The following is a 13,332-nucleotide window of genomic DNA, read 5'->3' as shown; positions in this document are numbered from 1 at the left end:
CAGTAAAGCCGAATACTCAGCAGAGCTGTTGTCATTAACCCTGAGTTGTGTTGATTTTGTCAACATAAATCCAACCATTCCCAAGCGACATGATATCCAGTGGGATTTATTGTTTTGTCATTTCTGATCTACTGAGTATTAGTTGATATTAGTAGTTAAAGGTCTCTTCCCAGTCTTTTGAATATGCATCACAGCTCACTCATTCGACTCTCTGAACTTTCTGTTCTCGCTGAGTGACAGTTCTCCCTCGTGTCTGATGTGTGATCACAGCCACACAAATCAGTGATTGCTGACCAAAACCTTTGTGTTTGGCACATTATTAATTAGTATTACTAATTTCTGCCTCCATCCTTTAATTTATTTTCATCATCACTCTGTCTCACTTTGAAATGAATGATAGTGGAGTATGCATTATTTTGAATTTTGTGTGACAAAAAATGGTTTGCAAATATAGAAATGAATGGCTGCTACCTCCTTGACATTAAATGCAAAGTAATGTACAGCATTGGAGTGATTACTAACACCTTATTACTTTGAAAAATGGGTCCAGCTGCTGGCTCTGGGTCATTTTTTACTTTATGTTGAATGTGGGCACAGCTGAGTGAAAATGAAACAGAATAGGCTTTTTTTTCACAGCACACAATGTGCCTTGAAGAGGGGACAAGTGTTATTAAAAATGTTAATAGTGGCTCAGCTCTATTCCAGTGTCCCAGTGAGCCATGACAGTGTGACAGTGAACCAGCATATGCGATACCAGGATTTTGAAACGCATTCATTATAGCTGTTCTTTTCCTGCCGTGACATGTCAAAATGTCTATTGTAATTAAAAAGGCATACAGCTATACATTATTTCTATAATAAGGTGCATCTCTGTTATAATTTGTGAATTTGAACACCTTTCTTTGGACCAGAAAGCAGTTAAAGCTTTCTGGTCTTTAGCCTGCACAGGTAATTTTCAAAACACATAGTAACGGCATAAACTTTACCTGGAAAGTCACATTACCTGCTCCACTCCCAGGTTACACCAACAGCTATAGTAAAAACTATATCCCCCCTAAAATGGTTTTAAAATGGTCAGGCTGTATTTTCAGCAGCATGGATGCTACTGAATGATCAGAGAAATAGGAATGTTATAGGAATACTACAGGCAGCATATCTTTATGATCCTCTATTCTGCAACTACAACCTGCAACTTGTCATTTTGATCATGAAAGTGACACTATAGAGTGTATATGCTGCAATATAGTGTAGAATAAAGTATTTATAGTATATGATTTAAAGAATATTATAGAACCAAGATGAAACTTATAGAAAAATGGGACTGAGAGAAAAAGGCAGAATTACAAATGCATCTGCTCCCCGCCTTCTGTCTGCATCAACAGAATGAATTTTCGATTTGGCGTTACATCGTTTGCCTGACTGTCCAGCCCAGTAGGTGCCGCTAATGGGCCTATAAGCAGGTTTCCCAGCCGCCAACGAAACCCAAAGAAGACTGAGGACGTGTTGTTTGTTCGCACTCCATCCAGCAGGTGGCGGTAGCTTACATCCCGTGCGACTGACTCGGGAGGTAGAAAACCAAACAGCTCCACAGCGAGGCGGGCTGCATCGCCTGCCTGAAAACTTAGTTGCAAAATTTAGCCCAGTGCTTGACGGTTTATTGTTGCCAGTACTTTTACAAATTGATAAGCCTTGTCTCAGCATTTTACCTGCCCCTCCCTGAAAGAAAGTGGAGTCGTTCAGCGGAAAAGGTACTCTAACATGAGGTTGCTACCTAACGCTATTCTGAATGTGGCTAATAGGTTATCCAAAGGCTGCCCCTGGACGTTAGCTTACTTCACAGCTAATATACTTGAACACCAGGACGAAGGGTTTAGTACAAAATTAATGTGACAATGGCGTCAGGTTGATACCTTCAGACTAGCTAAAGTTGAATAGCTAGACGTTTTCTGCTTTGTTAACATTACTTTGCAATCAACTACTCGCAAAGAGCTAGTATAGCTAGCCAGCTAGGTTAATGTTAACATGAGCTAATATAGCTAGGTCAAACGATACTGAAGCCATTGCTAACCGTTCCATCAGAGCTCAGTGCTAACTCGTTCAAGATAAGAAATGTACTCCTGAGGAGGCGATTTCTTGAATAATTAGTGCCTGGTTCAAATCATTAAGTGTGTCTTTCATCTGGAGTGAAAAAATCTACACCTTTGGACATACGTTTGAGACTTCTGCTATCGACCTAATGATTCCAGCTACACAACTATTTATTTATTTATTTATTTACCCACCCATTCAATATATTGAAGGAGCCGTTCTCTGTTTGGACTCTTATTAGAATCGCATCATTAAACATATATACTTGCGTGTGTTATATGATTGTATATGACTCCTACATGCTCAAGAGTGACTTGAGGTTGTCAGTCAAACCGGTCACTTGAGCAGGTGAAGGTGTGCACAGCTGTGTGATCACCTCCTGGAACTTTAGTAGGGTTAATGTGCGCACTGTGGGTCCTCCTTGGCCTGTTGTTGACGGGCCTGGTCTGATAGAAAGCTCTCATTCCTGTCATGGAGTTCCACAGTGATGCTGAATGTCTCTTTTTTATCCTTTGATTAACACACATTTACTGTCAAGAGTAATGCATGAATTCTCCATGATGCTTTTAGGGCTCGTAAGGCACCAAGCACTTTCATTTATTAATAAGTCAGTGTGAGATAAATGATTGTTTCCTGATCTAAGTTTGGCTTATCGCTCTTTCTGAATTCTTAAGCTCATTATTTTAAAGCTCATTTTCTTTTTTTTTTGCTGCAGTCTTTGACAGGTATTCAGCTGTTGGAGTTGCTGTGGGATAATGTACTCACACAGGTCTGAGCACAGTCACAGCCGGCAGTACAATGGCAGAAGCGCAAGGCAGTGGGACGGCTATGATGACAGACGGGAAGAATGGCGTGAAACTCACAGAGATGTACAGCGGGAATCCTATCATAAATATGGTGGTGATGGACACAGTAGCACCCAAAAGACAAGCAGAAGTAGAGAGTACAGTGACTCACCTAAGAGGCCGTACAGTAGAGACTCACTGAACAGAGACAGGAGCAGAAAGAGCCCAGTGAGGAGACGCATGTCTTCACCTGATTGGGGTGCTTTTGAAAAGAAGAGACAAAGGTTTACAGAGGGTGATGAAGATGATTACAGATACAGGCGAGTGCCTGAGGATAAATCAAGCAGGCAGTCACCAGACAGTTTTTCGCGTACAGACGTAACCAAGGATTTGAAACATACAGTCCCACAGGATGAAGATTTCAGATACAGGAAGACAACACAAGACTCAAGACACAGACATCGGCATGAGGAGTTCACCTACAAGCAGCAACGTGATGATTTAACTAGCAGACGATTGTCTGGATATTACAAAGATAGAGATGGTCATGAAAGGAGCTGGGACCGTTCACAAGAGAGGACACGTTCACAAGATCACTCTACCAAGGTATGTCACATTAAACACTGTGTTAGCACGAGTGTTAGCGTTGTGTGTTTATTTTTAATGTAGTTAAAATAAAAAATAAATAAATAAAAGATTCCTCCTTACAGAGTTACGCCAAACCCAGAGAGAGGCACGACAGCCCTCCCATTGATCATGAGGATCGTTGTCTCAAGAGAACAAGGATTCCATTGAATGCATCTGGTGGACAGGTGAGTTTAGTGTACATGTGGTCATTAGGGACCACTTGCATCATCAGGGAGAGATGTGGGCTGATCTGTGTGGGGTATTAAAAACAAAGCAATTTTTCGCTTTTTCTTTTTTTAGCCTCAAAAATGTTGTTTTGCTCATTCTTGAGGTGAAATCATTCTGACATAACCATACTGCCACACCAGACCCATATTGACTCTCCTCTCTCTATAGAGACAGTACTATACAAAATGTAGTGGACACCATACAAAGTGCTGTATGGATGCAGATTATAGTTTCTTAATGAACAGCTATTCAGCTGTCAGACCTACATTGCTTGACTAATTTCATCGTAGAGCTAACATGTAAGTATGCACTATAAAATATACTATGCAATACAATAATGAAAAATATTGGATCAAACTCAATATTTACAGCTCTCAGATTTATAGCAGACTTTTGGGAATAACGCTCAGTAAACTACATGCTTTTATTCATGTTGTGATAGAGAGTGACAATGAGAAGGTCCTCGCAGTTTGTCAGCATGAAAAGGAACCAATAAAAACACCATATTCTTCTAAAAGATGCTTCTTTTAGTCAAGAAAACAAGACAGGGCCCCACTTTCCTAAGTGCTGTTATTTTTAAAGTAATAGTTGAAATTTTAGAGGGAATTGTGTTGGATGGCTATGAATTTGTTCCAAACCTTGTTCCATGTGCTCATGTGTTTTTACAAGCAAACACTGTAGTTAATAGTCATACCTAAACCGTGTTTCCCATCAGTCTTTTGAGAGTGATGTCACCCATCAAAGTCCTGAGCAGAAGAAGTCAACCCAGGGTTTCCAGCGTTTCCTTGATGTCCTCAACAAGGGTGTGAATGTTGCCACGCTCACCCAGATAGTGACTCAGCCCTCTACAGACGTGGATGTTCAACCACAGTCTACAAGTTCTTTCATGAACACTGGAGATTATCAGTGGTCTCCCAGATGTGAGAGGCAACACGAAAGCCACAAAAACACCAGCCACTGGAAAGAGAGCGAGGGATCACAGAGACCGGATTCTCCACAGCCTCGTCGCAGATCCTTCAGCCCCAGAGGGCGCTCCCTGTCTGATGAAACGTCTCTGCAAAGGGCTGACGGAGAAAGAGGCTACTTCAGGTCCAACCGTAGATCTGGGTCTCCCTCAGTGGTGGAAAAAACAACACTGACACCTGATGAAGAGCACAAACACAGGTACATGCAGGGTGTTTTGGAGGCTATTGGCATGAATTTAGGATTTGAGGAACTTGGCCAAATGTCACATCGTATCCAGGAGCGACTGTATGGAAAGAAGGACAGTGATGTGGCCCACAATCGTAGAGGGAGTAGGGAAAGGGACACGAGGCGGCCATTTTCACCAAGACTGCAAAGTAGATCATCATCAAGCAGGTCTAGTCGTAGCCCTTCAACTCAGGAATATTACACGAAAAAAGAGTCCTATAGTGCTCAGGAAGATGTAAGGGGGGCACATCAAGCTGTTGAATATGGCCAGAATAGCAGCAATAGATTTTTGCAGGAGAGTGAGAAAAGTGAAACTAACTCCCAGGAAAGCACTGCTGCATTCCCTCACAATCCCCCTTACATTTTGTCAGAGCCATCTCTTCCACCTGTGATGCCGATGTACTCTCCAGTAAACTCCTCAGCGCTTTCATACCCAGCTCTACCTCCTAACTTGCCCCACATTGGACCTGGGCTTTTCTTGCCTCGCCGGCCCCCCCTCCTCCCGTTCCCTCGTGTCCCACCTTTGAACATCTTTCCAGCAGTGCTCGCTCAAACGAGGCACCTACTCCCGCAACGCATGAGTCATCCTCCCCCATTTTTTAACCTGCCCATTCAGCCTCTGAACACCACACAGAAATCCAAAACACTGTCAAGGCCCCGCTGTTTGCAGGTCATTGAAACCAAACAACCCGGATGAAGACAGTTGTGTACAGTGAAAACCTGTCTTAAAAACTGACTTACATGGTCGAAAAAGTACCTTTTGCTTCTGAAGAATAATAAGATATTCATAAAGTAAACAGTTGGGCCTTAAGAGATGACTGTTTTGATAACGACACACACATGTGAACACCACCTTAGAGAAAATCAAAATAGAACACTTGCAAACAGCCAGCAGCAATAAAACCAATGAAAGCAACACAGACAGCAGCTGTTTGATCACAAGTGAAGTTTTAGTTGGTGCTGGAGGTTTGTCCTTTGCTCAGTCTGTGCTTATACCGACAACACAATGTCCTGCTAGAGAAAAACACTGATGCAGTGTGCAGAAGGGGTTGATCGATTTCTTCATTTTGTTTAAACACAGTGATTTGATTCAGATTTCTGCTGACCTGATATTTGTCTTGAGTGATCTTTTTGTAGGATACAGGTTTTTAAGCCAAGTGAAATAGCATCGCTGTCCAGTGTGTAGTCTTCAGAGGGTTTTGGCTGACCTGCAATCACAAAATGTGCTCTCCACTTCACTGTCTCTCTCTGTCAGGTTGACATGTTTTCCTTTTGTGTACACATGTAAATATTTGAATTGTATAATATTAAACGCATTGATTCAAAGTAAATGGCCCAACAGCTGTTTCATTGCACACGTTGTTCTCCACTGTGTTTACAGTGCAAAAATCAGATGGGGTGTTCATGTACAAAAGTCTCAACGTTGCATGTTCTTGGCAGGCTGCATGCATTGTACTTTACTGACCTGAACCTGTACATAGCAGGCTACAACATGAGAATATGACAAATCAGGATGTTGGGAAACACCACAACATGTATTCTGTTTATAAGTAAAGATCCCATTCTTATTTAAGATGACCTGAGATTGTGTCACTGCAGCTGGAGTCCCTGCTGACTGCCAGTCAGTCTGTGTATACTCCCATACAATTGTTAACCTGTGAGGGGGAAAGAGGACTTTACATTAGGACTAATGGTTTCTTGGATTGATGATTAATCTACAGACTTTTTGGTTAATAATTTAGTGTGTAAAATGACAAAATGACATGCTCGTCAGATGTCTGACTAATGATCGAAGTGATTCAGTTACTGACTGTGTATTGGATAAATGACTAAAATGATAATTTATCAAAGCTGGAATTGATCAGTTTGATTTCAGCTTGATGGCACACCTTCAGACAAGTTCAGAAAGGAATCAGATCTCCTGAAAAAGACTAGAGAGTCTACTGACCATTTTAAGTTCACATGGTATTACAGTGCACCAGAAGGTCAATCAATGCTTACATCACTCCTCAAAAACTAGAAACTGAAGAACTTCATGGTGAAGATTTGATCTTAGTAGATGTAAAAACTGATACTGCTTCAGACACAATGAAGAAAGAATCACTCCAATGACCTCAAAGATTTTCACTTTTTAAAATTTGGCCATCACTGCTGTTTGCAGGCAGCTGCACAGAAATATTGGTGTCAGTAAAAGCAGTGAGTCAGTGAGTGTCTGTCAAGCAGAGCCTGACTTTGCATCCCAGGGACCCCACACAGCTTCAGGTGCTCAGCCTCCAGCTGCTTTTAGAGGCCTCGTGAGTCTTTTGAGTCTTTTTTTTTTTTTTTTTTTAGTATCATGAGTCGTCGTGACTGTTTTCGTGTCATGTACAGGGCCATCCTGCGGTGTCGGTACTCCATCCAGCAGGCGGCGCTGTTAATATCCATTTTCAGCACCGCTGAAGCAGTGAGGGCAGTCCTGGACCCTCTGCCTGAGCTAGCTACTATTTTGGACTGCTACGTTTTGTCTTCTCATACACTTAAACCTCACTAAAGCTCACTTTTCACATTTCGCAGTTCAGTAACTTAGTTTTCGAAGCACCGGCTTCAAAACATTTTTTCCGCGATGCGACAGAGGAACGAGTCATCTGAGCAGCTTTAGTAGGTAAACAGTCTGTTTGCTACCAAGCAAAGCTTAAGCTATCAAAAAGGAAGATGCAGTCAGTTGGCGTTAGTTCGGTTGTTAGAGGTTGGGTTTTCAAAGGCTATGTCCTTCCACAAAAGTAGTCAGTATTTAAGCGAAGTTCTCGTCTGGCGCTGTGAGGTTCATGATTACAGTTGCTAGCTGGGTACTTGGCCAACAGGCTCGTGAGATTGAGAGGTAGAGAGGTGGTCTTTATAATGTGGGGACAGTCAGTGTGTGCTTACAGATCTGTGTTCATTAACCCACAGTCATCTCTCCACATTGTTTCTGCTTAACAGAGAGTGCTTCAGAAACTGTAAGAGACTGGCTGAAGCATGAATCCACTGGACTGGCAAGATGCTATTGAAAGACTGCAGAGAAACCTGGACCCAAGTCACCGCACTGTTGCTAATAACAACATGGAGAGTACCTCAAGATCAAGTAATGACTGGGACACTTGCTGCCAGTACTCACGGTACACTGATAATGAACCACAGAGTGTCATGGGAGTGAATTTGGGATCGAGGGAACTGACGCCTCCCTCTTATAACTTTTGCATTGGGGAGTCAGAAGATGAGAGCCCTGATGGAGAACCCTTTGAAATGCAGGAGGACAAGGATCCAGAGCTGTCGAGGAAGATGAACGAGCTTAGAAAAATAGAGGAGCAGATAATGCGTAAGAAAGTTGCTATTGCTCTGAAAAAAGTTGAACCGTTTGGGAAGGAGACATCGCCTCCAGGCCTGTCCTGCAAGCAGCAGTCAGGTCCATGCAAAGGTGCCACTCTTAAGGAGAGGGTGAATGTCATTTTGCATCAGCGAAATTCTTTCAGCTTTCTGTCAGAGGTGAGTAATGGTTTCATTGATCAGATCATCAGTCAATTGTTTAAGACCATCAGTTTACTTTGGCTCACCAGATGAAATACTGTACACGGTTTTGCCTGACTTTGTGTTGCTCAGGTCTGTTCTCCCAGAGACAGAATGGACTCCAGCCTGAGCAAAGGTGGATTGCTGCAGGAAGATCATCCGCTGAAGCTCAGAGTGAAGGCACTGATGCGGCAGAGACGTCGTGATCCCTGTGCTTTGCCAACAAACAGGGAGGTTTGTCATATTTTATTCCCTCCTTTGTGAGAAATAGCCATCACGTTGACATTATATTGAATAATCATGCAAGTGAAACTTAAAATATACAAAACTGACAAACTCACACCTGAAATCAGCATTTCATCTCAAAGTTGAATACAGTTAAAAGTGGACCAATAATCAAATCAAATGTAACCATCAATATGTCTGTGTTCTATTCCCGCTTATCCTGTACTGGAGGCTGAAACCTTTCCCAGCATGCACTGCATGAGATACACACCCACGACACACTGACACTTAAAGACAACCATACACAAATCATGTCTTTGGATGAATTTGTCATCACATTCACTTTTCGGAAAAATCCATTGAGATGAACATAATTTCATGTTGGTTCCAATTGAAGATACACATGAATATATGTTTTACTCAGTAACTGCCTTGTGTTTTTGTACAGTGTGGCCAGTATCAGCTTTCATGTCCGCCAATAAGTAACAAGCCGTTTCAGTTGGCTCCTTTCAGACACACACCCCTTTTCATTTGACATGTTGCTCTCACAGCATGTGTGAATGAGCACCTTGGTCATATTTACGTAAAAGTCATGATGGCAGTCTAACCAGGTTGGACAGAGTAACATTTCCTTTTCACTTTCATGAGGCACAAGTCAATTACAGAATGTCTTCCTTCAGTCTGTCTGTAAAATCCATGAAAACAATTCATTTGGTCTGCCTGCTTTAAGTTTCTGTATCATGGAATTCATGTTCAAACAGTAAGCAGTGTGTCTGCATGTCTGACCTTTCCCAGGACCCTGATGTCACACCTCCTCCTCCTCCAAGCCAAAGTGTCACTTCACCAGCCAAGAAGGAGAACAGTGTAAACCAGGGTTTCGAGCGCTTCCTCAGCGTGCTCAACGAAGGAGTGGACTTAGACTTCCTCCGCAGGATTGTCAACGATGACAGTGAGGATCTGTCTTTAGGCGAGGAGCTCCTGAACATCCAGTGCCCTGCTGTGGAGAGCAAGTCAGATGTGCCTTTCAGGTGCCAGAGCCAGCGATCGAACAGCGGAGCCTCGCTTATGGACCGCAGTCAGACCAACAGTGGAGAGAGGAAGACTGACTCGCCCAGTCCAGAGAGACGCCGCAACGAGGGACCCTCCCTACCTGGTGATGACGAGAAGAAGAATGACAGAGCTGACCTCTGTTTTGGCTCGAGTAGTCGATCCAGGTCTCCCCCGGCAGTGAGAAAGAGGAAGAAGAGGAAAGAAGATGAAGACGAAAAACCAAATGTGGATGAGAAGCACACACAGCTCCAGAACATTCTGAAAAGTCTGGGGTTGAGCCTGGAAGTGGACGAGATGAGCAAGTTAGCAGACCGGACTCAGGAGAGGCTGTATGGGAAGAGGCACGACGGCGTGACGGCTGACAGCAGAGGGGAACAGGAGAGTCAGCAGCACAGGAACTCCTCTTCTTCTTCATCCTCCTCCTCCTCCTCCTCCTCCTCAAGGTCAACCTCCAGAAGCTGTAGTTCCAGCCCCTCTCGCCATCGGCGCTCCCACAACAGACGCTCAAAACGGAGGCGCAGGCATTCGAGAGACAGAAGCAGAGATGGACGGGCACGCCAGGACAGCAAAAAAGCACAGACGCACAGGGACAGAGGGACAGACGGACAAGACTCCAGAGAAACTCACACTTACCAACATCCATATCCACAAAATCATCCATACCCCCACCCCCACCCCGTTGGTTTTCCGGCCTTTCCACAGTACGGTTTGCCCCAGTACTCTCACTACAATGCCCACCACAGTGACTCTTACAGCGCTGCTGCAGGTCCTTACTGGACATATTCTCAGGGTGCCATTCTTTCATCCCTTTATCCCAGGGGGCATCCTTATCCACAGAACACCTTCCATCACTTTCCTGGCTCCAGAGGGGTCCACCCTCTTCATTGGCCTCGTCAGAACGCTGACTTATTTGTGAATCCAGATCTGTCTACGAGTGAAGGCCAAGGATCGGCCTCTGGACCTCGCTGCCTGCAGGTCGTCCGCACTAAGCAGCCAGCTGCTCAGAGCTGTCACAGGCAACTCACAGAAGGCTACAGGCGGAGGAGGGAAAGAAAGACTTGTAGGGAAAGGAGCATTTTATGTCAAAATCAAAAGTTGGCAGCAGAAGAGAGCGCAGATTCTGAGGCGAGGGGGGAGGCTCCACGGGGCGATGAAGAGAAATCGGAAGCTGAGCAGTCAGATGAGGAAAAACAGCAGCCAACAGAGGAGGAAATAAAGGCAAACCTGAGGAAAAAGGTTGGTGGAGTGCTGGGTTTTTCATGTCCTAATCATCTATGATCAAGTTTTATCAGAGAGATTGAATTTGATGCCAAATTGTGGCCACACAGCAAGTGATAAGGGTCTCTCCATCTGACCAGGAGTCAAAACATTTAGCAACTTTCTCATCTTAGAAAATAAGTCATAGGAGACGTTCACTGATGACTATGAGCTAAAGAAAGAGCGTCAGTGACGATTTGTTTCTGTCAGTGTCAATATTATCTGCAGTGACAAATCAAGTGTCTCAGATTCATTTATTTCCCGACCACACAGCTTTAAGATTAAGATGAACGATTATGGCGTTGGATGGAGGCGTTAGGTCCACATCGTTACAGCAACAATACAGAAAAAAGCTTTCTGGAAAGATAGGCTGCATAAGTGAGTGGGAAGTAGTTTAAAGGTGAGTTGAACTGTGGAAAAGAAGAAAAGCTTTTAACGTAGAGGTGACCACAGTCTGTTTGTAACACATCACTGTGTGTGCACTGTGATGAAGGGCTGCCAACGATGTGACACAGCTGAACTAGATGATCTGGTGTAGCAGTTTCAATTGTATTCATGTATACAATTATCATTTCATTCATGCTGAGTGGATTGGCAGCGTTACATATAGCCTCATGCAAATGCTGTTCAGTATATATGATTATAAGAGTGAAGATGTTTATTCATTTTCATATTATTTCAAACATAACCTGCTCTGTAAGGGTTTATTTCCCTGTACGCTGAAGGCCCATACACAAAGGAGTGGTGCTGTTTTCTGCATTTTGAATTTTTCCATTGAAGTTTCAAACTGCAGCTGCTGACTGCCATCTGAAAGTGTGTGTATAGTATAAAGTGCTACTCTGAGGGAGGCATGTTTTTAGGTTTGGAGCCACTTTCCTGGAATTGATTCTGAGACACTTGATTGATAAAGGCCAGAATCTTCAGGACAGTCATGTATTTGAACTATGTTCCCATGCGCCTGTGTATATTTTGACCCTGCTACAGGTCAAAGATTTCCCAATATTTTCAATGACTTGGAAGACTGTGCAGCCTCGGCACCATTAAAGGATTCTATACGCATTGTACATGAAACGGCATCATAACATGATAAGATCCTCATCACAAGACACTTCCACTGACTCTATTCTGAGATTTTCTTTCCACTTCTCTTTTTTCTAGCTTGAAGCATTTAACCAGAAGGTGAAGCAAAAAATCCCACAGCCAGTCAACTCTCTCACCTCTGAGATTGATTAACGTAAGTTTTGACAGTTTGACATGTGTCTTTGAAGAGTTGGAAACTTGTGTGTTCGTGTGTGGCACTCCTTCTGTCTGTAAGCACTCATCAAGTGAAATGTGAGCTAATTTTCCACTGGTGTAGCTCCGTTAATTGATCCCTGTTTAGGGGCCAAAACTAATTCCAACCGACAAAACATCACAGAACGTCTTCCTCTCTGAAATCACTGTTAAGAATTAAATCTCCATAACAATGAAATGAACATCTCTGTAATGGACGCTGTTTTTGGATGAAACTCTTTCTGATCTGTTTGATGATTTAATTGGAAATTTGTGAACAGCATTGAGTCACTGCCGTGTGATCTCACCAGCTGTTTCTTCTTCCATAGATCTGTGGAGTGTGACGAGTGTCTTAAATCTGAGCCTGCTGTGAGCTCTGACAGACCACCTGGACCTCCTGTTTAACATTATTAACACACGCAGTTCATTGTGTCACCGGACCATTTAGTGACGGATATTGTTGGTTTGTTATTTGCCAGTTTGCGTTACAGGTTCTACTCATTTCTGTGAGCATCACTACTTTGTAACTCTGTTTCTATTCCGCCTTTTTTCTCTTGGTACTGTAGAAATTTGATGAAGCAACATGTTTTCTAAACTCTGTTGAATAAATCTATATTTTTTGTCATAGAAGGTTAAGCCTGTAGAAATGGTCAGGTTCTTCCCATGCTGAGTAAACTAGTCTTTGAAAAAGTGGAATTGCAGACTGTTTTTACTGTAGTCGTGAATGTTTTTTGTTGTTGGCAAAAGCTAGCTTGAATCGTTGTCATTTCTTATTACACATCTTAGAATAATCACCCATCAGAGGATGAAACCTAAGGACTTCTGTTGGTCCCCTGACTTTAAATCTAGTACCACCAACAGGTCAGAATTTTCACGTGTGACTCTAGTTCAGAACAAAATTCTACTTCATAAACGAGGTCCTGTCTACAGCATCTGCATGGTGAGGATTGAGGCATGATGCTAACATTAGCATACTAAAATACTAACACTAAAAGGGAACACCTCCAGTTCTACACATCAAAAGCAGTACTTTTGCATGTGACAAGCTACATTAGCTGCGACCAGGTACTCTAACACGTAGGTCGTC

General features: G+C 43.1%; 3 protein-coding genes across 4 annotated transcripts in view; 2 read left to right on the top strand and 1 right to left on the bottom strand.

The window, feature by feature from the left end:
- The window catches only part of cwc25 (CWC25 spliceosome associated protein homolog), a 109,176-nt gene that overhangs the window by 32,925 nt on the left and 62,919 nt on the right, over nucleotides 1-13,332 (bottom strand). The gene's annotated exons all lie outside the window — the stretch shown is intronic.
- On the top strand, nucleotides 1,570-6,247 carry LOC139350347 (cyclin-dependent kinase 12-like). The gene is made up of 4 exons (XM_070991648.1): nucleotides 1,570-1,748; nucleotides 2,804-3,479; nucleotides 3,584-3,685; nucleotides 4,444-6,247. Exons 2-4 carry the CDS (start codon nucleotides 2,844-2,846, stop codon nucleotides 5,614-5,616), a joined length of 1,911 nt encoding a protein of 636 aa, XP_070847749.1. The 5' UTR covers nucleotides 1,570-1,748; nucleotides 2,804-2,843; the 3' UTR covers nucleotides 5,617-6,247.
- LOC139350208 (uncharacterized) lies at nucleotides 7,366-12,939 on the top strand. Of its 2 annotated transcripts, none has more exons than XM_070991450.1 (6): nucleotides 7,366-7,556; nucleotides 7,880-8,420; nucleotides 8,535-8,675; nucleotides 9,462-10,952; nucleotides 12,132-12,207; nucleotides 12,575-12,939. In XM_070991450.1, exons 2-5 carry the CDS (start codon nucleotides 7,914-7,916, stop codon nucleotides 12,204-12,206), a joined length of 2,214 nt encoding a protein of 737 aa, XP_070847551.1. In that variant the 5' UTR covers nucleotides 7,366-7,556; nucleotides 7,880-7,913; the 3' UTR covers nucleotide 12,207; nucleotides 12,575-12,939. The 2 variants fall into 2 exon arrangements, with proteins under 2 accessions (XP_070847551.1, XP_070847542.1); XM_070991441.1 differs by having other exon boundaries at nucleotides 7,366-7,560.

This window comes from Chaetodon trifascialis, chromosome 2, assembly GCF_039877785.1.
Source record: "Chaetodon trifascialis isolate fChaTrf1 chromosome 2, fChaTrf1.hap1, whole genome shotgun sequence".
Taxonomy (NCBI): domain Eukaryota; kingdom Metazoa; phylum Chordata; class Actinopteri; order Chaetodontiformes; family Chaetodontidae; genus Chaetodon; species Chaetodon trifascialis.
Note: the sequence above shows the minus strand (reverse complement) of the source record. Positions and strands in the feature narration are given on the sequence as shown.